At 33.6% G+C, this 26286-nt stretch overlaps 1 protein-coding gene across 12 annotated transcripts; it reads right to left on the reverse strand.

Moving 5' to 3' along the window:
• Positions 1-4: 4 nt before the first annotated feature.
• On the reverse strand, positions 5-24841 carry sbm (L-type amino acid transporter sobremesa). Of its 12 annotated transcripts, none has more exons than XM_086839149.1 (11): positions 24702-24799; positions 8703-8874; positions 8424-8521; positions 7416-7462; positions 5567-5668; positions 4177-4283; positions 4041-4116; positions 3477-3975; positions 3310-3406; positions 2234-2552; positions 5-2161 (listed from the first exon to the last, which is right to left on the reverse strand). In XM_086839149.1, exons 3-11 carry the CDS (start codon positions 8444-8446, stop codon positions 2091-2093), a joined length of 1341 nt encoding a protein of 446 aa, XP_086695275.1. In that variant the 5' UTR covers positions 8447-8521; positions 8703-8874; positions 24702-24799; the 3' UTR covers positions 5-2090. The 12 variants fall into 12 exon arrangements, 8 of the variants coding, with proteins under 8 accessions (XP_086695275.1, XP_086695274.1, XP_086695271.1 ...); XM_086839148.1 differs by lacking the exon at positions 24702-24799 and adding an exon at positions 9432-9698; XR_015273092.1 differs by lacking the exon at positions 8424-8521 and having other exon boundaries at positions 2234-2490; positions 24702-24815.
• Positions 24842-26286: the final 1445 nt, after the last annotated feature.

Genomic DNA, 26286 nt, shown 5'->3' on the forward strand with positions numbered 1-26286 from the left:
ATTATGTGTTTCAAAAACTTTATTTCTTCAATTTTTGTTTACATAATACAATTTCTTTACTCATTAGGTGGTAGGTACATGTATAGATAGAGATTTTCGATTTGTTTCTGGTTAACTCCGTTTAACTCATTTTAAATAGTTGGGAATACAAATTTATAAACTTAACAAATTATATAAATATATATGTGTAAGTTCTGTGCTATCCCTAGATAAGGGTACAGGTATATGTATTTAAGTATCTATATGTTTTTTTTTTCTTTTCTATTTATTTTTTGTATATCGGTTCAGACCCTTTCAGCTTATTTCTGTCATGTCTTGGTGAATCCGTGATTGAGCTTATACAAAGCCTTTTTGTAATTTTGCTGGCTTTAAGGAACAAAATTAGGACAAAAAAAAACGGTTATCGGGGGAAGAATGAAAGGATATATGTTTGGGCTTTAGGTATGCTGCTCAAGGACAGCAAAAATTGGAAAAATAAACTGAATTATGGCTATAAATTTATAAGTTATTCGGTTTAGAGCGAGGTGGCATCAGCATCTACTGTCTTTTTCTAACTCGCGTCAATGAGAATAAAAAGCACATATATTGAATTGAAAAGAGATATAAAAACCAAAAACAATGCTATTTATGTATGTATGTCTCTGCTATTTTAATAGTAATAATAATTGTAATAATAATAATAATTATAATAATAAAAGTGGCAACGATTTGTCAAAGCTCCCTATAGACGATGCAAAAAAAAATGATTTATTTAACAAGTATTCTTAGTAGTATTTTTGTTTGCTCTTTGCCTTTGTTTTTCATTTTTCTTTAGTTGACCTTTTTCTATTTTTTTGTTAGCATTTTTCTCAGTGTTTTGTTTGTTTTTTTACTTTTTGGTATCAATTACAAATCTTTAGTTGCAGTCCTACAAAATTTTAACAGGCGGCGTCTTTGGCGCATCAAAAGTTCGAAACATTCAGTTAGGGGTTTTAAGTTTTAAGTTTTCTTTTCTTTTTTTCGTTTTTTCTTTTCTTAAGTTTTGGCCTTTGTCCTCATTTTTATTTTTGTATTTAATCCCCATAAGCCCCGCTTGTTGCTATATAAATATTGCTATTCCAACCGATCTCTAGATCGCTAAACACGTATATATATGCATAATGCGGGGTAAATATATAAAAAAGCAAAACGGGAGAATCAACTTTGGGGAGATAAAAACCGAAAAGCTCTTCTGCCGGCGAGTATTGTTGTCGGTGTGTAGTTTTTCTTTTCTTAATTTTTAGGTGGGTACTGTACGGATTGGTCAAAGACAATATAAAGCATAAGATGCATTACGCGATGTTAATTTTGACAAAGAGCTTTATATTGCCTACCGATTGGGTGGTATCTTCGATTTGTACCTCCTATAGCCCCCCAAAAAACACTTTGGCGATTTGAAATCTCTCATGAAATCTCCTCTTAAGCCATACGCCATTTCCATTTTTTCCTTCGGTTTCCCCATGGATATTTCTTTACATACATAAAATCAATAGGGACTTAAAACTGCTTAAGGGTGTGTATGGTTGTGTATTGTTTTGTCATTTGTTTTAGTTTTTTTGTGTTTTTTGTTTTGTATCTTTAAGTACTAGAACATAAAAATATATGTATGTATTTATGTATATATAGATTTGTTTTTGGTTTGTAAATACATACGTACGTATCAACTATGCAACTTGGCCTATGCGCGCTACATACAATTATTAAAGATATACACATATATCCATACTAAATAGTATCCTGTATACGCAAATATATAATCTTTGAATGTAACCAGCTCATAGCGTAAAAAGACTATTTCGAATAGTTTCCGTTTTGTCAACGACAACGTCAATATATACATATATGTATATATATATATATATATATATATATATATAGGTTGCTCTTATAATTCCACGACAGCTTCACATCATCTCACACTATACCCAGTCATCTGTCTATGCTTCCTTCACTCCTAATATATCCATGTATAGTAAATAAGCGAATGTATATATATATTTGCTTCATTCCCTCTGCTGAGGTCCGGTGAGGTCCTCAGTACCAGGCCCAGTCCCACCTTATGCGTGTGGCTTTCACTCGAACATGGCCATCGATGAGGTGGGCACCACCTCCAGCAGCAGCTGGAAGAACAGGGTCACCTTGTCTGCAATGTGAGGAAAATGATTCAATTAGTAACAAATTAATTATAATTATTAATTATTAAGTAGGGACTTACTCATAAACCTCGGTGTCATGCCCAGCTTTACAAAGGGCACATAGAAAATGAGGCCTGCAAAGATGAAGAGCAGGGCATAGAGATACTCAATGCGAGGCGTCTCAAATATCGGGGCTGCCACAAGATAGATGGAAATGACCAAGACCACAACGGGAATGATAATCGGCACTTTGTACGGCCGTGGATAGTTGGGTTTGGTGTAGCGCATCACGATCAGAGCCAGCATAGCGCCACCATAGAATATCCAGGCGGTGAAGCTGAAGAAATCAATCAGCGAATCAATTGTGCCATGGAGCACCATTGCCGAGGCAATCAGCGACTGCCACAGAGAAGGATAGACATATATATATATATAGAGAGAGAGAGAGGGGAGAGAGGAGGTTGAAAGGAGGTTAAATAGGGTATTCGGAGCACTAAGGATGGTCTTTTAAGAATATTTATTTTAATTTCAATATATTTATTATGTACAATATGTGGAAAGTACTTTTGAATATCAAGTCTACATAAAGTGAAATCAATTAACAAACAAAATGTGATGTAAAGAATAAGATGAATAACGCTAAGCGATTGTATTTGCTAAAATTTTTGGGTTTGGCTTCAAGATTTTACAATATGTTTTTGAAAACTCACACAAAAAAAGAGAGAAGAAGATCTATAGCCTGACATTGTATCTAGATCTTCCTCTCTGTATACATTTAAGAAGGTTCTGTAAATACTCCTATAAGGAAGCCTATGCTATACTTAGTCCTTAAAATCTCAAAAATTGAGCAAGAAAGAGAAATCTAAGCCGCTACTTATCTTATTTCTTAGAATGCCTTTGCCTATATATCTTTTAAAGATCAATTAATATATTTATACAAGATTATTTAAGGAATTCTTTAAATAAATAATGGAATGTAATCCTTAACTAGAATTATTTTAGTATTAAGAAGTTTATAGATAAATGTATCAATGGAATAATTATTAAATAATGATTTTTGTATGTATTTTAAATGCAAATTTACTAATTCCTTCTATGATTTCTTACAGAAAACTATGCAGATGATAGTCCTATGAAAATATTCTTAGATACTTACGTGGAATATCAGGCCTGGGGCAGGTGTGAGGCGTCGCACATGGACATAGGAGAGTATATCCAACAGATGACCCTCTCGACTGGCCGCAAAGCACAGACTACAAAGGGAAATAATATAATTCATAAGAATCTACATAATAAACATTATTCTACAATATATTCCCCTACCGTCCAGCTGCAAATAGTGTGCCATTGGCACTGCCAAAGGTGCTAATGGTGACACTGAGTGGCATCAGCCAGGCAAGTGCTCCTAATATGCGATTACCAAAGGTAACAGCCACTGCCTCCGATTCGATCATTTCCTGCGGCGACATGGCCGCCAGATAGGAGATATTAATCAGAGCATAGCAGAGTGTCACCAGCGGTATACCGATAATAATCGAACGCGGTAGATTCTTGCTGGGATTCTTGATCTCCTCGGTGACATAGTTGAGATTATTCCAGCCATCGTAGGCCCACAGACCCGTGTAGAAGGCCGTGGCAATTGCACCCACATTTGGCATTGGGCCATTAAATGCATTCGACAAATGCTGTGTATTGCCCTGCATTAGCTTATAGGCACCGCCACAGATTACGATCACAACGGCCACCAATTTGGCGGCAGTGAATACATTCTGCACGGCCATACCCAGATTAACGCTGTAGCAGTTCACGAACAGAATCATCACTGTAATGGAGATGCAATTGAGAGTTAAGTAGAGCTATAAGATATGGAAAGCTATAAATACTCACCGATTGCCACCAGGGCGACCATCTTGACCACACCCCTGGGCGGATCACATTCAGTCACAAAGGCCTCAACGGCATACTGTGCAAATGATAAGCATATTATAGCCATTTGAGATGGCTTCAACACCAATGTCGATACCCATGAGAACAGAAACGCCGGCGCCGGTCCATAGGCATCCATAAAGTACGCCCACTCCGCCCCCGATGATGTGTTCATCGTGCCAAGTTCAGCGTAAGCCAGAGCGCCTACGCAATAAGTGGAAAACCAAGGGAAAATTAGAACAAATGGCAAGTGTATCATGCTTAAAAAAAAAGTAAAAATAAAAGAAAAGAGCCCAGCCTAGAGGTCACTTAAACGACCTACGCAAAATTGCTTACAAATTCAATTTGGCCCTCAACTTAGGGTTCAATTTTCAAGTGTTTCTTTGGAAAAGTTAAACATCGAAATATGTATAAATAAAGGTTAAATATTTGTATATATATTTAAAGGTTACTTAAGTACTTATATTTCAAATAATGTGTATTATTTTTCAGTTTTACAATTCTCTTAAAAGTTCAAAGGAAAAAATTAATTGGTTTCAAATTTTTACCAAAAAATGTCATCACAAACAGTGACTTCTTCTTACATCTTTGAATTTATGTTACGACCAAAATATAGAAAATTGAATTGTAACCTTATAAATATATTAAATTTAATTATTATAGAAGTTTATATATATTAAATTTAAATTATATTTCATTTAAATAATACAGATTTATAAATCTAATCTTATACCCTTTTCGGGTATTATCATTTTAGTCAGAAGCTTGTAATGCCATGAAGGAATCATTTCCGGCCCTATAAATCATATATATTCTTGATCAGCATCAACAGACAAATCGATCTAACCATTTTAGAAAGAAAAAAAATTTTAAAATTTTTTCAAAATTTTATAAGGGGTTTCATCATTAAAATTGTCAAAAATGTTGAAAAAAATTTTCATTTTTTGAAATACAAAAAATGAGTATACAGATTTGTTAATCTTATAAAAACTAACATAGAACCTTTTCCCAAATTAAAATTAATGGATTTTTGGCTTAGTTATGAGATTTAAAAAATGTGATTTATTGACAAAATTGGGATTTTGAGAAATATTGAATAATTTTAATTTAGTTATGATCGATCTTTGTTACAATCCTATTATATAAATTTCGGCTTCCCGAAGTTTGTTTATTTCTTGTTCTAACATATATTCTATAATATTTCCCACATTTTAATGAGAATATTCTTAAGATGTCAAGTAAACAAAATATTAAAACCTTGATTTTTTCAAATAACTTATGTTTCTCTTCATTTTCTTGGCTTCTATAAAAATTTAAATGAATAACTAATGACCTCAGTACTATATAGTGAAGAGTAGCGTATTTTTGGCCACTTGCCAGGCGTGCAACAAGTTGATGGGATGTAGATAATGATGTGTAAATAAGTGGGTCAGCTGCATGCGGTGCACGTGGCTGGTCAAGGGATTAACGTATCGAATAATACTTACCCAGCAGCGAGAGCAGACCACAGGCAAGCCAGATTATAAAGCTAACTCCAACGGAACCAGTGCGAACCAGTAAACCGGAGGGTGACACAAAAATTCCAGACCCTGTAAATGAAACAAAAGTACTATATATAAGGAGAGTTTAAGAGAGTTATGGTTGGTAATGCCTGACTAAGGTATGTATATTCAGAGCAAAAAATGATGGGCATGAAAATAAACTAAACTAAACTAATAAAGGATATAACTAAATTAATAAATAAATTATCTAGGTACACGAAAAAACATCTAACATGTTGTATAATTTAATATTTTACAATTCAAAAGTCGGAAAATTGCTATAGAAAATTCCTAAAGTTGAATAGCTCAATAATATTCCCAATAAATTCCTAGTTCTCAAAATTCAATACTATGGTACCCTGTAAAATAATATATATGTATTAAAAATATACATATATCCCACTGTGCAATGCATACGTCACAGCTGCAATTGAAAAGAACAGCTGATTTTCCGTGGATTCATTTATGTTAATGTGGGTGGAAAATATATGGAGAGAGAGAGAGAAAGTCAGAGAGAGAGAGAGAGAGAGAGCGATAAATCGCAAAATATGTAGAACAGTGGGTGTTGCCGACGTCATCTGCGGGCGGGAGCTTCGGAAAAAGCTCCGAAATAAACCACGAGGCAAATAGCACAAATACCGGTAAATAATGGGTTTTTCTTTTCGTGCAAAGCATTTTCCCGGAGCGACAGGCGCATCCGGCGAGCGAATGAGAGCGAAAAAGGAAAGAAAAGAGGACAGAGAAAATGTGGAGAAGGCGTGCAACAATTTGGTAACACAACTGCGTGCCACAAACTGGCACCATTGCCTAAGGTCAAAGTGCAATACCGATAATAGCCGGTATTCGTGTCATAAATGTGTAACCTAACCTAACTTTGGATATATACATACAGTCAAGGGTAATGCAATAGGGACTTCTAGGAATATTTTAAAATATTAATATACCGTATGACAAAAATGATAAAGACTATCTGAAAAGGAGATCAGTAAAATGTCTGATTTTTTCTATACTATACATATTTAACCGTTTATTTTGATATTTTACGATATTTATTAAACCAATGTATAAAAATTCACGATATTTTCATAATTAAATACTTATTTTGATGGATAAATTTTGAAAGAAGAAATTCCTTGAAAACCCTTTTAAAATTCTGAAAAGTATGCTACAAAAATTTCACTGTAGAGATTTTATTTTTTGTTTTCAAAACCTTTGCTATTTCTGTGGCTTCTTGAATGTAATATATCCAAATTAAACTTATTCAATTCAGAATACTTATTCTCTTGACCGCAATTGTAATTTTCTTTGGAGTATTTCGCTGCAACCTTCATATACACGTTTATTTTACTTCATCTCAATAAAAAAAATGAAGGAAAATGCCGGGAAAATGCCATGTATACATATATATATATTCATGTATACACAATACAACACCCACGGGCAGACAGGCAACACCTACACATATATCCCGGTGCTATGAATATGTACTGCCACACGTAAATACATATATCTAAATTTATGCGAACGTATTTTTGGCCATGCGCGCCTCCAACAAAAAATAAAAAAATGCTATGAACAAAAAAATGTGCCTCAAAAATGTTAAATGTGTAAAAAAACAAACAGCAAGAGAATGAGAAAAACGAATCAGCAACAACAATGGACACAAGAAAAATCCCCATTTGACACGGTCCAGGGAAAATCGCATGTTTCTCTTGATTTTCAAGCAACTCAGTGACTTTTCTCCTCGCTCATGTTTTATGCATTTTCTTTTAGCTTTTCATTGTTTTGCACTTACCTATCATGGTTCCAACAATTAAAGCCACCCCACTGAAGAGGCCCAGCCTGAAAGGACACAAAGGATATGAGGTAAATTTAGTTTAACAATTTTCCAAGTTGGCATTTTATACACTGGATGCTAATCGGTTTTTAAAAAATGCAAAAGGGTGTCTCGGTTAAGATTAGAAATTGAAGATTTTTAAACAAGAAAATAAAGCTAAATTCGGAGACCGAATATATTTTTATATTAATAATAACATTAGAGTATAATATTTATGTAGGAGAACAGCGGTAGGATATACATAGGTTACTTATTACTCTTTTATTACTATTTTATATTTATTATTTAAAGACTATTCATTAATATACATAGAAACAAAAAGAAAAAAACGTTAATGAGCACAAAAACTTTGGACTTGTTTTCTAAAAATACATATATGTTTGCATATCGTTAGTTCGATGTCAAAATCCAATCTGTAAACTTGTTAATTTTAAGTGAGTAAAGTACAAGTTTTGATTAACACCAAAGTGTTAAAAATAAATCAGCTGTAAAGCACGTTTCGGTCTAGGTAAATAGAAAATGTTTACGAAAACACACTGAAACAAATACCGACAACAACTATTTATGAGTAAACAGTATAAGATCAGGCATTAAAACAGAGAAACGTGAATCGCAAAACCACTTTTTGGGGTAATATTTTTCAAAGCTAATAAATTTACCAATAAATTAAAAAACTAAAAATAATAAATACATAAAAGTACAGCTTAGTACATATTTTTATAGTTAAAAGTTAGTCCAGTAATTTTTGATATTTGTCTAAATTGTGTAAATATTTAAAACTAATAACAAGGTGAATTGATAGCATATTAATTAATAATTAATGAATACAACGAGATTCATAAGCTCTTGTTTAGTGATTTATTAAAAAAATAGGGTAAAAATAAAAACAAACAATTACAATTGTGGGATTTTTTTTGTTCAAGACATACAGCGATATCTAGATCAGATTCCATTTCGCCGACTTACCTAGCAATCGATGTGGTTACCATCACTGCAACGCTAATACCAGTTGGGAATTATAACGTCACAGGGGTGGGAAAAACCTCGCAACTAGGCTCATCGATCTGCCATAAGAAATACATATCTAAAGCGTTTGGATGCTTCGATTGCTGCTCTGGGCAACGGTCATATCATCAGCAATGGAAACTGACGTTTTCATATTTATAAATTTATTTTATTTTTTTTTTTTATGTTTTGCAAAACAATATTGATAAAATATATATAAATATATATATGATATCCTACCTTCTCTCGAGGTGAACAACGTGGTTCTGCGTTGAGCCATTCCTCTCCAGCGGCTTCCGCATCCTCCCGGTCCCTGATGCGTCGGTCTCTGTCGCTTCGGGCCCTTCTGTCCCAAGAGACCCATTGGCGCACATTGTCCCGTTGCTCGTTGCTTTTGTTGGCACATTATGTCCTGCAGGATCGACCAAAAAAACCAAAAAAAAAAATATTAGAACAGAACAACGGATTAGCATCGAATTACAATCGAAAGTATCATCAAATCACAATCAAAAAAATTCATATAAATGGATAAAATCAGATCACATGGATTATTTTCGTTTTGAATATTGATCTTAAAATATCTGTTCCAAAATAATCAGACAGAGAGCACATGGGCAGAGGGATTAGCATAGAAAAAGTATTATATATTTCGAGATATGTTCGTTATTTGTGGTTTCTAAATTAAAAATGCCTTGGAAAATTGGATAAGAATATACAGTTAATATTACACGGAGATTAAGTTATTTTAATAATCCGGAAAAAACACACACAGGTCAGGCACTAGAAAAAAAGTATATTACACGAAAAATAGTTTTACATTTTACTTAAATATTTCTTTTAATATTCAGAAAGTAATAACACAAAAACCATCACAAGGATAATCTACTTCATTTCGTTGAGTATTTGTGAATCATTCATAGAGAAAAATATGAATGAACACTCTCACACAAACACACACACAAAACACACCTCTATTATCTGTTGAATTATTATTTTTGCATGCGGTTTTTTGCAAGCAAAATAGTTGTGATATTTTATCGCGCATGGCATGGACGGATAACAAGTTGCTAAAATTATTTCGCCGCGAATTTCAGCTCTCAGCGACTACGAATATAAGTGAAGCGGCCAAAACGGGAACAGGAACGTTGGATAGAACGGCGGTGGAACGAAAAGTATCGTTGAGCTTTGGGCGACAAATAGCAAGTGTCCGCCTGCCATTTGGCGGCGGCGTCAAATAGTCCGCACGGCGAGAGCTTTCTCCCGAGCGTGGTCCGAGTGCGAGCCGAGTGACAGTCGGGCCACAGCCGATGGCAGCCGATGGCAGCCGAATAGCAGACGAACAGCAGACGAAGTGCTGACGAGAGGCTAACACGAAGAGAAGTTAGGATGCTGTCAATATGATAAAGACCAGTGATGGCCAAAGGCAATACTTTTGTCCAACTGTACCCAAAGATATTTCTAATTTTACGGTACAACTGTAGAATTCTTCTGCAAATTTTTCAAATTTAACGATACAAGATTTTTTTAACAAGTTTTTCTAATTTTAAGATACAAAATTCTCCCTTAAGCTATCCGTTTTTGATCAAATTTTTCTAATTTTGCTATAGAAAATTATGCCTTCCTTAAGGTTCAAATTCTTCAATGAGTTCTTTTAATTTTACGGTACAAGATTTGCCTTTCCTTGAGGTTCAAGTTCTACTACAAGTTGTTCAAATTCTGCGGCAGCAGATATTCCATTGATGTACAAGTTCTACAACATTACATTAAGAATATTACCATAACAGATTCTCCCCTGAGGTACAAACTCCTGCACCTTAGCAAGAAAGAAAGGCATTAGATGTCCCTAAATTAAACAGGCTTAGTCCAACTGTAGTTTCCTAAGGAAAGGCACTGTACAAGTACCTATGTATCTAACGGATTTAGGTACAATATTCCAGTTTGCACCCAACACTGTCGCGTACTCTCTCTCACTCTGCCTTTCCTCCCCCACTGGCTCAGATTCGCCGTTAGCTTTTCGTCGCTGTCTACGTGACAGAGTTTTGTGTATGTATAAAAGTCCTCCCGTGCTTCTGACTGATTTATGAAATTTGTGCCGACTGTCGTATGTTTTCTATATTTTTTTGTTTCATTATAAGATTGTCAAGGTGAAGGCATCTGGCTCTCTTGCTGGTCGCTCTTGTTGGCGCTTTCGCTCTCAAGTTTTCCGGCTATTAATAACTTGAAATAAAAAATTTCAAATTGAATTAGTCGGCTAATTCACCCCGGCGACGTCAGAAGGTTCCAATGCATCCACACTCTCTCTCCCCATTCGCACTCTTTCTCTCCACTCTCCACTCTCTCAATTAATTGTTTGTGGCGCATTTCATTCGCCTCAATTGACCGTTGATTTAATTTTTTTTTCTTTTTTTTTTTTAACAAGTATTTGTAGGGGGACTCCGGAGCCTCTCTATTAGGTCATGTGCTGCTACTCCCATCTTCATCTACGTCATTGGGTCTTTGTCTCTCTGTCGCTTCTTGTATATTCTCTCTCCCACGAGGCGTCGAAATTTCATCAGACCGCCGACTCGTTTGTACCCAGAAATGTCCATACATATGTACATACATACATATTTATATGTGTACATCCGTGCATACAATTGTGTTTCCAAAGTTTCATAGTTGCTTTCCCTCACTATTTTCGTTTCGTTCGATTCTTCGCCTGGATTTGCCCCCAAAAAATCGTATACGTATCGAGAGATAGTGTTAAACAAGTGAGTGTCTATAGGCAAAAAACATAAATATCATACGCATTCGGGGATTTGGGATACACAAGCCTTCACACACGCCGGGAATTAAATAGCAAACGATTTTTCACTGACAAAGGCATCAAGTTTAATAAGTCATTATTATTCTAACATATTAATTATATCATTGATAAAATATTACTGAAAGCCTGCAGAAATGCAGAAAATTATAAATATGATAATACAATCTGTTTCGGTATTAAAAATGATTATGTTTGAGACAACTTTGCGTATACGTAATATACGGATTGGTAACGTATTTACTACGTTTGCATATATCACTCTTACGTTGGTATTTTTTTAGATAATATTAAAAAAATCCTTTTTTTTTTAGATAATAATAAAAAAATACTAATTTCGAAGTTTCGAATCTGTAAACACTGTTTGGGAACACTCTGTGTATACGTAATATACGGATTTATAACGTATTTATCACTTTTGCATATATAAGTCTTATGTTAATATTATTATTTAATAGATAATAATAAAAAAAATCCTAGTTTTGAACATACAAATTTGTAAACACTGTTTGGGAACTCTCTACGTATACGTAATATAATATTACGTATACGCCACTTTGAACATATATTACCCTAGCAATTAAAGCTTTATTAATTTATTATTATTTTTATTTATTGTTCAGTATAAATTACAAATCAAACTATAAATTTTAAGGTTTAAAGTAGTAGTAAAAGTTTACACATTTGGGGAAATACTGCGTATTCGTTACGTATACGACCCTTGGGAAATAAATTACCCAAAAACTTTCAACTTTCTTTACTATTTTTCAATGGAAATAACACATTAAATAATAATTTACATTTTTAGAAGTATTTATCATGATTGGGGGGCAACACTGCGTATACGTGATATAATATTTTTATTACGTATACGCCACTTTGACAAGAATTTTAATTTAAAACTTTATTTAATATTTATTTTTTATAGGAAATGTCAAATCAAAGAATTATTAAGAAGTACAATTACAATTACATTTCCTACAAAAGTAGTAATAATTTTTGTGAACCCACTGCGTATACGTAATAAAATTCTGGGTTTTTGAAAATATATTACTCTATTTTTTATTCTCTATAGGAAGTAAGAAGTAAGAAAATGATCATAATATGCAAGTTGAAAATTAGTAAGCTTATTGGTAAAACACTGCGTATACGTGATAAAGTACACGTTACGTATACGCCACTCAAAACATAAATTTAGTCAAAAAATAAGTTCTTATTAGTTATTAGCCAAAATCAAAATAAATCATAATTTCCAAGCTGAAAAATAGTTGTTAGGAAACACTGCGTATACGTAATAAAAATATACATTAAGTATCCGCCACCGTTAAATTTATTATTTAAAAAATAAAAATAAAGAAGTTTTAATAAATCAATTTTAACCTTATAAGTCATAGTTTCTGAGTAAATAATAATAATCATGTATACGGGAAACACTGCGTATACTTGATCAAATATATTTATTATGTATACGCCACATGGATAATAGGTAATTTACTTGAATATTAAAAAAAAACTTATTTCTAAGTTAAAAATTTGTTCCAGAAATACTTAGTCAAATAACTATTTAACAAAATCGTTCAGCAAGAAAATTATAAGCTACTTTCTTGAATGGGATATTTTAGGGTATTTTAAATTGCTTGGGATTTCAATATATGAACAATTTATTATATTTTTATAAACTGCTCCTGAGTTTCATTAACAAATAAATCCAAGCTCGACTTCATGCTGATAAACACAACAAGATCTTGTAAAAGCGAAGCAATAGTATCGGATATATATATATATATATATGTATGCATATACATTTCTAGATATATTCTGTTTATATATATTGTATATCAAAGCTCAACTCTCTACCTGAAGGCTAAGAAACCTAAGAGAAATGCACTATTGTTTTGACCGGCACAGTACCGAGTGTATAAATAAATAATCTACGTCTGTACCAGGCTACATATATCCCATAAACATAAATAAAGGGGTCCTATGTTAAGCTCTCTGTCGCCTTTCTTTCTATATCTCTCTCTCTACCTCGTCTTTCTCCTCAATGTATATGTTTTTCTGTCATAAAAGTCACGAGGCCTGTGAACATTCCGTCTTCTGATTGCTTTTGTTTTTTTTTTTTGTTTCTTATTTTATTTTGTTTAGGTTTTTAGCCAAAGGGGCGTGGCAGGCAGGTAGCAGACATCGAGTACTTTACTTAGCGATCTTAATCATTCTAAGCCAAACAAGTGCAAAAGTAAACAAATAAACAGAACGAACGATCGAAATAATTCTAGAAAACGAACACTTTATAGAGTTTGGAATTCACAGACAAGCGCTAGATCAAGTTACTTTATGATATACTTAGTGAAATCATTCAAGCAAATTAGATTTTTGTTGTAAGATTTTCTTTAACTTGGTGAATTTTGAAGTTCTTAATAGTTAATATTTTATAACAGATTATTGAAAGGAAAGTGCAGCAGATTGTTTTAGCATACTGTTTATCTTGATCATAAAAGATAATCTGGAAACTTTGCTATCGATGGAACTTTAATATTTTTAGTGTTATATATGAACTATCATGATCATATCATTATATCATAAAAGATAATGTGGAAACTTTGCTATCGATGGAACTTTAATATTTTTCGGGTTATATATGAACTATCATGATCATATCATTATATCATAAAAGATAATGTGGAAACTTTGCAATCGATGGAACTTTAATATTTTAAGGGTTATAAATATATGAACTATCATGATTATTACATTATACATAATAAGAAAATATTATAAATATTATATATATTATTAAAATAGTTTATATAATTTTAATCATTAAAAAAAACAGATGGATGTAAGACACGGTTTTACTTTTTTTCCTGGGACATCTGCTTAAATATTAAGTAGCTTCTCTTTTCCTTTTTTAAATATTATATTAATGTTAACCCAAACATTTTCCCGAAGTGTATTCAATATATTCCTCTTTCCCTTTCTTTCTTCTTTCTTTCTTTACCCCCCACCCCTCCCTTTTTTACCATCCAACTCCAGTGACGCAAAGAAGTCGCTGCCTGCCAGCGCCACTAAATGAAAATGAGTAATAATCACGCGCTACATAGCACGGAATTTCTGCACCCCCTCGGACCCACTGATTTCCTCAGTGATTTTGCTCGGCAAATACTTGGCTATTTCTTGCAAATGAAATTTTTAAATATGCCAAGCTCAACGTCGAACAAGATGATGGGGAAAAAAAAGAGATCTCAAGAGAGAGAGAAAGGGGGTGCATCTTAATTGGCATTTGGCCAAATAAAAATCATTTTGTTGGTAAATATTTTCAGGTTTCAGTTAATTTTGTTGTTTTATTTATTGTTTCTTTTTTTTTTGTTCTAAATTGAAAGGTGTATATAGTGACTGTAAGGCATCGATTCACAAAATAAATAAATAATACAAATACCGAACTGAAGCTTAGAGGTTAATTTAAAAAATGTTTCATCAGGGAAACCCCTTGATTCATGGATAAAAAAAATATTTAATTGCATAAATCAGAAGTAATTTTAATTACTAAGAAGATTAGAGTAAAAAAAGTCATATAAAAATATATATAGAAAATAAAAATACAAAATAAATAAGTTATATTTATTACTTGGCAATATAAAATGTTATAAAGCATTTTGCAATGAATCCCCTTTCCCCCGTTTCACCCTCTCCGATCATTTCTTTCATATAATTTAATGAAAATGTATTCAGGCACAGCCGCCGCCTTGCCGAAAATTTAATTTAACATCATTTGTTTATTATTTAGCCTTCGTTGGCTGTTAATTAAACGGCGCATGGAAATGCCTTTATCTAACCAGCAGCTTGTGTCGCAAAATTCATTTGTGCTAATTATCAAAAAAATACTTGCTTGTATTGATTGATGGATTGATTGATCAACTGTTGGATCGATTTACCTTTGACCAAAACGAGTAAAGACCCGCAGTCATTCAATAAATTAAGGATTTTGGTCACAAGTGTTTGCTTAACCCTCCACTGACACGCGAGCCCAAAATAAAACCACACGCCACTTTACTTAACTGATTTGTTTCTGTTCCTCGAGAGTCCCGAGTTCCGAGTCCCGAGGAAGCCGTCAAAAGTGTCAATGGCCCTGTCCCAGACTTAAGTCCCAGCCCCTCCGAAAAGTGCTCAATTCGGTCGCCCACTTGTCCATAACCAGATCAGATGTTTATGCGGGATTAAAATTGGGACATTGGTTCATGATAAAAAGAGGTTTTTAAAAAATTATGATTATGATTATGTTTATATGTATTTTTTAAAACTATTTTGTTTTTATTTTCATTAGTGAGTTAGCAATATAATGTTTATTGTTACTGTGGTGTAGTAACTTTTACAATACTTTATTATATTTACAAATGATATGCAGCTGTTTTACTTGCTTCTCAATTTTCAATTCTCATTATATTTGGTTAATGGAGCATATACATATATGCGTGACATATTAATTATAAATCATTCATTTAATTTCATTGAGCAGTTCTTAACACCTTCTAAGCGCAGATGTTTGGCTGATAAGTCAGGTGTGAACCAGTTGAAATTTAATTGAAATTTAATCTGTGACTCAATTGTTTATATAGGAGCAAAGAATCATTTAACAAACGGGTTGGGTACCGTTGGGAATTGGATGTATACAATATATTCCATATAAATACGAATTATTAAACATACCTTTTATATACTATAAGTTGGTATATATCTTAATCAATATAAGATTTCCTTTTAATTTCTTTAAGATATTTAACTCTTTCCTAAATTATATTTTTGGGGTCCTACTTATTATTAAAATAATTATTTTAAAGCTGTCTTATTAATAATAACACTGTACTTTTTCCTTTTTAATTTGATATAATATATAACATTATATTTAAATCTAGTTTGATATAATATGACATATATTATAAATAGATCATATTATGATAATTAAAATAAAATTGAATATATTATGGAATATTATTTAGAATTTAGATTAAATAAAACGGTCCTATATTATATTATATTATATTATATAATTACATTTAAATTAAATATAATATCATATATTATCTCGAACTAAAATTAAATCAGTTTTATCCGTGTTCATGATATCCTTTTGCGCATAAATCATGAAATACACTTCTGAATTTCTGTATTATTTTCAATATATATCTTTTGCTCCATTTGCGTCAGACAATAACGGAAAAGACCCACCTCAGCCCCTTTAGATCTCGCTTTATTGGATGCTGTCGAAATGTAGTCTAAATTGAAATGTATCGTTTGTCGTTTAACAGCGCTGTTCGCCTCTCCCTCCCTCTCTCTCTCCAAGCCTTCTATGGATTTCGTTAATTGAGATCCCGCAATGCAATCGGTGAGGGAGGGGCGGGGGTGAAACAGGGTGGCAACGGCACAGGCGGTGGGGGGAGAAGAGGGAGGGAGGGAAGGGTCATGAGGCGTTGGAAGCACGACAAAGTCAATGTCAAGGCGACCCGTGCACACGGGTGGCAAGTGTCGGGGGGAGTGGGGGGAAAGTGTAAAGGCGTGTCGCCATCTTGTAATGCCAAATATGTACATGAAAGAGCAAAAGGAAATGAGAAAAGGGAGAGGGGGAAATGAGAAAGGGAAAGGGTTAAATGGGAAAGAGAACGGGACAAGAGAAAAGGAGAAATATTGTGGCATGTGCGAGAGGTCGCAAATGAAATCAATTTCATGTAATTTGAGTATAGTTTAGTGATTACTAAAAGTGATTACTATAGTTTTTCAAACAGAAAACAAAGAAAGGTTCAAGATACTGGAATTTCCTATAGTGGAAAGATTTTTATTTCAGGAATTTATCGAGTCTATCGGATATCGAAATGAATTACAAATCTTGAAAAATTCCAATTCCTAAAGAATACTATTGGTAACCCAAAAGAAAATTAAGTAAATATAGTAAACGTGATCATAGATAAAGAAATTTTCAACTGTTTATAGAGATTCAAAGAAATTACAACAAATTAAAAACTAAAAAATCAATAAATAATATATAAAAGAAGCTTTGTTTTCATAGAAAACATTATAATGATATTTGTGTGCCACCAAGAAACCTTGGCAAAGGTCACCGACTAAAAACTGACAAACCCTAAACACAGCAAAAAAAAAAAATATATATAAATCTTTTAAGGAATGATGTGGAAGAAGTAAGGATATTGCAAAGGCTTAGCCAAGGATCTCAGAAGTGATTCAGAGCCTGGAAAACCCGTTTTTAGCCCAGGAGATTGCCATAGATTTCGAACAAGGAGTGTGGGATGTGTGATATACCTCCTGGAATTCCCGCAAGGAACAATGATCGAGAAGATATATCTAATATATTAAAGTATTTACCAACAAACCTAGTCAATCCCTATAAGATCCTATTGCAAACTATAACATTATTAATATTAAGCTGCTTAATACCTAATCCGATCATCATTCTCGTCTATCCTGCTTAGCTATTTATAATCCTAATCCAAATCTGTCCAGTTGATCTCTATATACAGGCTTATGCATTTTTCCACATCTCTTTTCAATTTTCTACAGACGGACCTCGGACCTCTAATTATCGTATCGCTGTTTTGCCTTTTCCGTTGGCATTTCAATTTAACTCAATTGATTTTTATTCGACTCGTGACGGCGACTACGAAGCCACGTCTCTGCCGGCGTTGATGATGACGCTAATGATCAGACGTTATAATTACAAAGCGATAAATTTATTTGAAAGACGAACAATCGAGAACTGAGACAAGACAACGAGAAATTGAAGAAAAAGTGTTTGTTTTTGGTCGAAAAAAATGGAATACTATAAATATTTACATTAAACGAAATCAACATCAATCAATTTATATACATTTCTAGGGAAATATATGGAGTTTATATTGAGAGACTTGCTTCGATCTTAGTTATTAAGTAATTAACTCTTTCAAAAATTCATAATACTCTACCCATAATTTGGATATTTGTCTATATTCTTGTTTAAATAAATATGCAAACTATATATCCGTGGACTGTTAATGGATTGGGAAAACGCTTCTAAAAATATATCACTAAACAGCTGCACTCAAAGGCACGGAAAACGGAAATGGTTCTCCCTTTACGTTTCTCCTCCTTCTGATTTTTGTTTGTGGTCATGCCTGGCCTGACCTGGTCCACAGTACAGCCTGTCCTCGATCCCGTTATCTTTTATGCATGGTGGCAACCTCGGCACATGTCCAACTGGGAATCCAACTGGATATAGCAGCAGGCCGAAAAAGTTTTGTCTTACCTCCCCACACAATGCTCATGCAAACTTAATGCTTGAATGGTGAAGCCCAAGAATTGGCTTCTTCGCAGGCTGTTGCCAGGAGGTCACAAGGAGGAGGTGGGTGGTGAAAAACAACACCAGACAGATGGAAAATATAAAACACAGAGAGAGCGAGAGAGATAGAGAGTCACTGAACTCGATTTTTTTTCCTGCTCGTAGCGCCATTCAATTATTTGTGAGCCCAGCAAGGACACGCACACACAGGAGCAAGGAGAAAAAAAAAAAAACAAAACAAGTATACACAAGCACGAAACTTTTTGCTCGTGGGCGGGCTATGAATTTTAGAGGCTCGTCGATTTTCCCCCTTGTAAACGCTTTTTCCATATTTTTCCCATATACTATAGTTGGTGTTGTGTATTATTTAAAGAGCTAACTATGTAGAAATATATCTATTTATATCTATATATTATCAATAAACTAACAAACCTAACTAAGCTGTTTGGAAAATGAGCATTTCTTTTAAAAATGTGGCAACTCTTCGTATTTTCCCCTAATCGGGGAACTGAAGATGATATATTTGATAATGTTTGTTGCGTTATTAATTTCTTTTCAGTTTAAGATATTTCACAAATTTACAATTAAAAGAAAGGTTAAATATCTCAAAGAATTTTAAAATATTTAAATTCTGAAAAACAGTTTAGTCTATAAAACTTTAATTTTTGCTTGGCCACAGAATTCCAATTTGGGAATTATAAGTGCACTCGTTGTAATAACTTTAGCTCCTTTTAAGGTTCTTTTACATGTTCATACACATTATTTTATCCTTCATTCAGCTTATATGGTTTCAAAAGAAAACTTTATCCTACAAATCAATTTGTTTTGCCAGCAAGTTAAATTTTAATTAAAAAGGGCATTTAATGTTTCTGCGAGCTGGGTTTTTTCCCCATCAAAATACAAATTCATATAAATGGGCGGACAGAAGGCGGTCGGTCACACGTGTCGCCTCTGCATATCCGCGGGTCACGCCCCTTCGTTGGCTCGATGGGCGGTGACCACCTGTTTTTATGGCACACACCCCACATTTAGACTTACGCAATGGAAGCCGGCTCCCGGTGACGTTGTCAGCTGCTCATACATACAAACACACACACACACTGACTGGATATTTATGTGCAGGATGTGCGTGCGTGGGCCGAGAGTCTGGGCCAAAAATAGCTGAGCCAGAGAGCAGTATATATATATATATATTATGATATCCCGACTTGGCTAGAATACCGGTATTTTGCCCAAGGAAAAAAAGCTTATTTTGGCTTTAACGCCTGCGCTGTGGATCGTGTCCTTGGCAGGACATATCTCGCTGCTGCTGCTCCTGCTTCTGCTGCTGCTGATAACAGAGCCCTCTCGCTGGCCGCCTTATCGGCCGCATACTTTCACTAACCTCGTGTATCCTGGTAGCTGGTGTGTCCTGCTGCTGCCACAGAATCCTGAGCGCCGCATAAGCAACGTAAAAGTTTCTCGGCAACGCCAGAGTTCCACCCCCAAAAAAATATCAAGCAGCACGTAGCACATAGCACACGCTTTTTGCAGGGTGGCTCCAAGGGCGACCCACCACCCACCACCCACCACTCACCACCCACCATCGCATATTGTAATTGTGCCACCCACTTTGGGCAAGTGACAAAGCCAAGGACAATGCGTGCGGACAATGGTGAACTCCTTAGCCCTGGTCCTCAATTTAAGAAATGGCGCAGACAACGCTTTTGCACGATTTCGGAATGAAATAAGCTAAGTGCTTGCCATTGCTTAACCCTTGTTTGGCAATACAATAGAAAAAGTTCGCTAGGTAATTGCGATGACTATTAGATAGTTAATATTCTCTGATTAAATGTGATTGTGGGAATTTAGTTAGAGAATTTAAATATTTTAGTATATATTTTTTGTTCAAAAGTTCGTGGTATTAATAAATTGCTATTTTATTTATTATTATGTTTAATGAATTATTTAAATATTTAAAAAGTAAGAGGGACAAAGCTTTGATTTTTTTACATTAATTAATAAATACTTGGCATAGCAGAAAATATGCAAATAAAAAACGAAATATTGATATTTGTCAGGAAAATGTATGTTTCGTTACAATATATGCGACATAAATTAATATAATGTTTAATAAATTTAGCAAAAAAAAATTGGAAAGGGAAACAAATGAATTCAATAACATGTTTCAAACATTTCTCAATAATATCGATAACTTGACTTTAAAAATTCGATAAGTTAAAGATATATTCGATATATATATAAACGATTTTTATTTGATATGATATTGAGATATCACTCTCTTTTATTGAAATATCATATCAAACTTTTCTTTAAACATCCTTTTTTCCCTTCCCAATTTTTTCTCCCTCAAAATATTAATTATTGTTTATCAATAATAATTTATATAATTATTATTATGCATTTTAACATGTAAAAAATATATTTTCAAAAAATTCAGTATTGTTTATCTGTCATTAGGACAATTGCTAATCACTGGCTAATATTTATTTGTTAAATGTTTTGTTTATGACATGTAATTGTTAAGGAGGTTGGTAAGGGGGCGGAACTGGGAACTGTCCACACACTCGATGGGTTGCACAAGCGAGGCGAACGCGGACCTCAGAGATCTAAGGGAAACCACCGGGCGACATCTTGCTCTCTTCTCTAAGTGTGATTAATGACGGCAGCTAAATGCATCCGATCATCAGTGAAAACTATTTTTGCACTTGCACAATAGACGGCAATTACAGAAATTAATTTTTTGCTATAAGGGAATGATATACTATATAGGAGATAATGCGTTTCAAGCTTTTCCAAGAAGAGTTTTGGGTCTCACATAAATTTAATCAAATTTCTCAATAAAGAATATTAAGGAAAGACAATTTAAAAGGGCTGCAAGCAAATTATTTTACTGACTTCAAAATGATAATATTTATAATACCTTATAATTACACAAATATCTAACAATTCTTACGATTATTTTTTCAAACAAGAGAGGAAACTAACTTTGAAAAGCCGAAACTTGTATACCCTTTATCAATTTTTTTAATGACAATTTTATCGAAAAAACAAAGTTTAAAAATTCATAACTTAGTCGAAAAAGCATTAATTTTAACTTGGGAAGCTATTTTATGTTAGTTTTTCTTAGTTTTATAAATCTGCATACTCAGTTAAAAATTTTAAAACAACTAAAATTTTTTTAAATTTTTGACAATATTAACGATGTAACCCCTTATAAAATTTTGAAAAAATTTGAAAATTTTCTTTTTTCTTTCAGAGATGGCTAGATCGACTCAGGTTTTCATGCTGATCAAGAATATATATGGTTTATAGGGTCAGAAATGATTCCATCACTAATTTGCAAGCCTCTGACTGACACTATAATCGTCTTCAAGGGTGTAAAAATGATAAATTAATTAATAATCTTCCTAAACGGTATAAATGAAAACTATATCCCATTTACAAAATAAATTACTGCAAATAAGACTATTTTTAGATATTTAAAGGAAAGATTATCCGGGTTCTAGAGGACAATGGTACGTATACGTGATATTCTATGTTGATTGGAGCGATGTTACGTATACGTAATATTTTCATTGGGTTTCAGATTTTAAAAAATCCATATCTAAGCCAAAAACGCATTAATTTCAATTCGGAAAGCTGTTTTGTGTTAGTTTTTATTAGGTTAATAAATCTGCACACTCAGTTTTACATTAAAAAAATTAAAAATTTTTTGTCAAATTTTGTCAATTTTAATGATGAAATCCCTAATAAAATTTTGAAAAAATTTTAAAAATTTGTTTTTCTGCAGGAGTTGCCTAGATCGATTCGCCTGTTAATGCTGATCAAGAATATATATAATTTATAGGGTCGGAAATGATTCCTTCAATGCATTAGAAGCCTCTGACTAAAATGTGAATACCCTGAAAGGGTCTACAAATTCATAATATATCTACAAATAAATTATATTATTATTATATTATATAAAATATTATTTTTATCTTTATTTATGTTTTAAATACCCCTACACATATTACATGAGATTCCCAGCCAAGTAAACTGCCATGCTGCGACCTTGCACCCCTTTTGTGTTGCCTTGACTTTGCCCTTGACTTGGCTTGACTGCAGCTTTTGGGCCGCCTAATGGCTTCCGGCGCTGCCAGGCCATCTCGGCTTAGCTTCGTGGCCAACAAGAAGTTAACTCGGCTTTGTGCGTCAGCCTCCTTTAAGCAGGAAAGCATATGTACATAATTGTGGCCACTTGGCACCGGCAGCGCCCAAAAATAGGCAGCACCTAAGCACAAAGTAGCATAATCGGAAAGAATGCCAGGTGCGGATGCGGATACGGATACGGATACGTATCTGTATCTGTATCTACAAAGGGGTTGGCTTGGGTTGGCGGCAGTTGGCTGATAAGCGGACCTTCGGCAGCTTTTAACGATTGCGTAACTGACAAGGCACCTCTAGGAGGGGGGCAGGCAGCCCAGACTTTGGCTTTTAGGGACAATAATGTAAATAACGAAATTCAAATGAAAGTGAAATTGGTAATGAAACAAAGGGAATGACAACAAGACCAGTAGTATAATCAGCAATTGGCCATATCTATCTAGTTCACCGACTTGGATATTGACACTAGGCAAAGAAAAAGATTTTGCCAACACAAACATCAAAATCAAAGTCTTTATAAAAGTAATCTCTTCAAGGCTTTGTTTATCTAGTTAACTTTTAGTTTTGAATTACATCAAGTTGGTGGAAAATAATGTTACCAAAAGATACACTTAAAAGATGCACTGAGAATTTTCATAAATTTATCTTGATTCGATTAAGTGTTAAACTTAAAACTTAAAAACATATTAATAATATTAAAATTTTAATGTATCGCCAGGAATATTATATTTAAGAATATTTGCAAATTTTATTTACATTTCTTAACACCTCTTTTTTTATTAAAAAATTTCTAAAAAATATGAATTTGCAAGGGTATCTCAAGGACGAGATCACTTGACCTTTAAAAATAATAAAAAATAAGTTTTTTCTTTAATTTTCAGATTTTTTAAAGTTTTTTTTTTATGGTTTTAGAAATATTTTTGGCAATTTTTGAAAGTGTTCGAAGATAGAGTCTTAACTGAGAATTAAAAAGAGGTTTTGGCTTGGTTTTGAAGTCGTTTTTAGAAATAATAAGTTAATATTTAGAGTTGAGTGCCTTTATGGATTTATTACTATGAGCATATGAAATTTTTCTAGGAATTGAAAGTATCTAAAAATGTCTTACACCAATCTTCAAGGTCGGAGCCTTGACCAACCTTGACTGAATGCCATTCAAAAAAAGGGAGTAAAACAAAAGGTAAAGCTTCACCGATATGTTTCTAAAGATATTGACTTTTAGAATCCTTAAAGCTTGATTCTTGTAAATAAAATAAAGTGCTGATTTTGTTTTTATTGCAAATAATTATTTAAGGCTTTGTTTTTTGTAAGCTTACTCGCTCTGTATGGTTTAGATATTCCCCTGAATATTTTATAAATATTTTTCGAATTGTTTTCCATATTTTAAGGGGGTTTGTTTACGGCAAATGTACCCCCCTCTATCCTATGTGGAGAGGGTGTGTCACAGTGGCATTGTTTTTGATGTTGCAACTTTTATGAACTTGGCTTAGTGTGTCTGGCCGATTGGGGGAACAGCTGTTCGATTGCACTAGCACCCACGCACATGCATATCATCCACACACACACACACAGTCACACAATCACACAATCACCCATTCATACACACACATACACATGGGAAACCATTCGCCGGCCCGTAATTAACCGTTATTTGGCCTGCGCATGCGTCCTCTTTCACACACTAATTTCACATGAAAAAAAACCTCGGTTCAAGCTGAAAAGTATAAAAAAATATATAAAAAATAAAAGAAAAACGCGCACACACACACAGACACACACGCACGGACGAATGGCATCACATGCAATTTGTTTGCGCCGTCATTTAGCACAGCGTCGTCGATATATGATATATGGAAATATAATTCGGATAATCACCACTAATAATGCAAATCGAACGAACCAGGGGGTAAAAAATAAAAATAAATAAATAAATAAGGAGAGCAGCGGCAGGGCAGAGGCGATAACTCACCGTTGGCGTGAATATGATTTGTGTTGTTTGGTTGGACATGCTGATACATGACTTGCTACAGTGCGCCAATGTCGTCACTTTCATGTCACTTTAACACTGAGAGAGAATGAAAGCGTCGGCCCCAAGCTCTGCGTATTTATAAGGCGCCGGGGAATCGGTATCGAAATCGAAATGGTTATCGCAATCGGACTTTCTGTGGGTGTCTCTTTCGCACTCTGCAGTCGCTGCTCTCTGCCGCTGCCGCTGCTCTGTCGCGGTCGCAGCCGGCTTTTTCCCAGTATTTTTTATAATTTTTTTTTCGCTGTTCTGTCCTTTTGCGCAGAGCTTTCCACAGGCAGAGCTCAGCCGGCGGCGAGCAGAATAAGAGCAATGGGAGAGAGAGAGAGAGGATGGGAGAGAGCCAAAGGAGAGCTTTGGGAGTGAGAGAGCATGGGAGACACAAAGATGGTGGACAGGAAGTGAGGCTTGTGACGTATGCATGTACAATGGCACCCACAGAATATGGGCTTAAAGCAGACCCAAGGATTACGTTACCAAAGAAAATCTTAATATATCCTCAAGGACGAAAAGGAGTAGAAAAACAAAACAGAAGAATATTCTTTAATTTTCTATGTTGATCATAAATTTAGAATTGGTTGGTGGTAAGGATCCTACGTTGAAAAGAAAGGTGTCCAGCCGTGTCCTTTAAAGGAAATGATAAACAAAATTGCTTGAAAGCGATTACACCACATTGTTTATATTTAATATTTTGTATTTCATTATTTTTCATTTTAAAAATATTCTTAGTAAACATGTAATTTTAAAATTGTATCATTTTAAATCTAAAAAATTGGGAAAAAATAAACTTATGCAAATAATTGCATAATATCCTATGTTTATAAAAATCTATAACAACAAGGAAAGAATTCAATTCAAGGAAATATAACTTATAGAATTCCACAATTCCGTTTGAATTAACTAAAGTTGTAGGACTTTCTCTTTATCTATAAAAATATAATGTATAAGAAATCATAATAATACCTGAAAATAATATAGCTGAGAACTTCTGCTATACACTTAGCAAATGAAGCTTTGGTTTTCCAATATTTGCCAATCACAAACTTAAAGTTAACAAACAATTACAAAAAAAGTATTTATAGGCAATATATCCATATATTTACATACGTCTCTGAGCTTGGGTTACATAGTATATTTATATATGAATTACAGTGAAACCGAATACCGAATGAGTAACACTTAATCATAATTATTTGATTTTCTATCTTGAAAACTTGAACGTTTTATTGATATTTCTTTATATTTCAACTATATTTACTTTATTACTTTATTTATTTATTAGTTTCTTAGAAATTTATCAATAAATTAATAATTTTACTTGTCATTTTGCATATAATTTTAATGACTAATAGCATGCAAAGCTTTGGGCGCCAAAATTCAAAATGACAAGTGTGGTTTGAGCACAAACTAAATGTAAATTCAAGTTGTCATACGACTTGGGTCTTTGTTATTAAAAAACATTGTTTTTTTATTTGAAATATATTAATAATTTAATACAGATTAATAATCTGTACAAAATCCTTCTGCC

The sequence above is a fragment of the Drosophila serrata genome, unplaced genomic scaffold (assembly GCF_035046125.1).
Source record: "Drosophila serrata isolate PLE 108 unplaced genomic scaffold, ASM3504612v1 contig_362, whole genome shotgun sequence".
NCBI lineage: Eukaryota > Metazoa > Arthropoda > Insecta > Diptera > Drosophilidae > Drosophila > Drosophila serrata.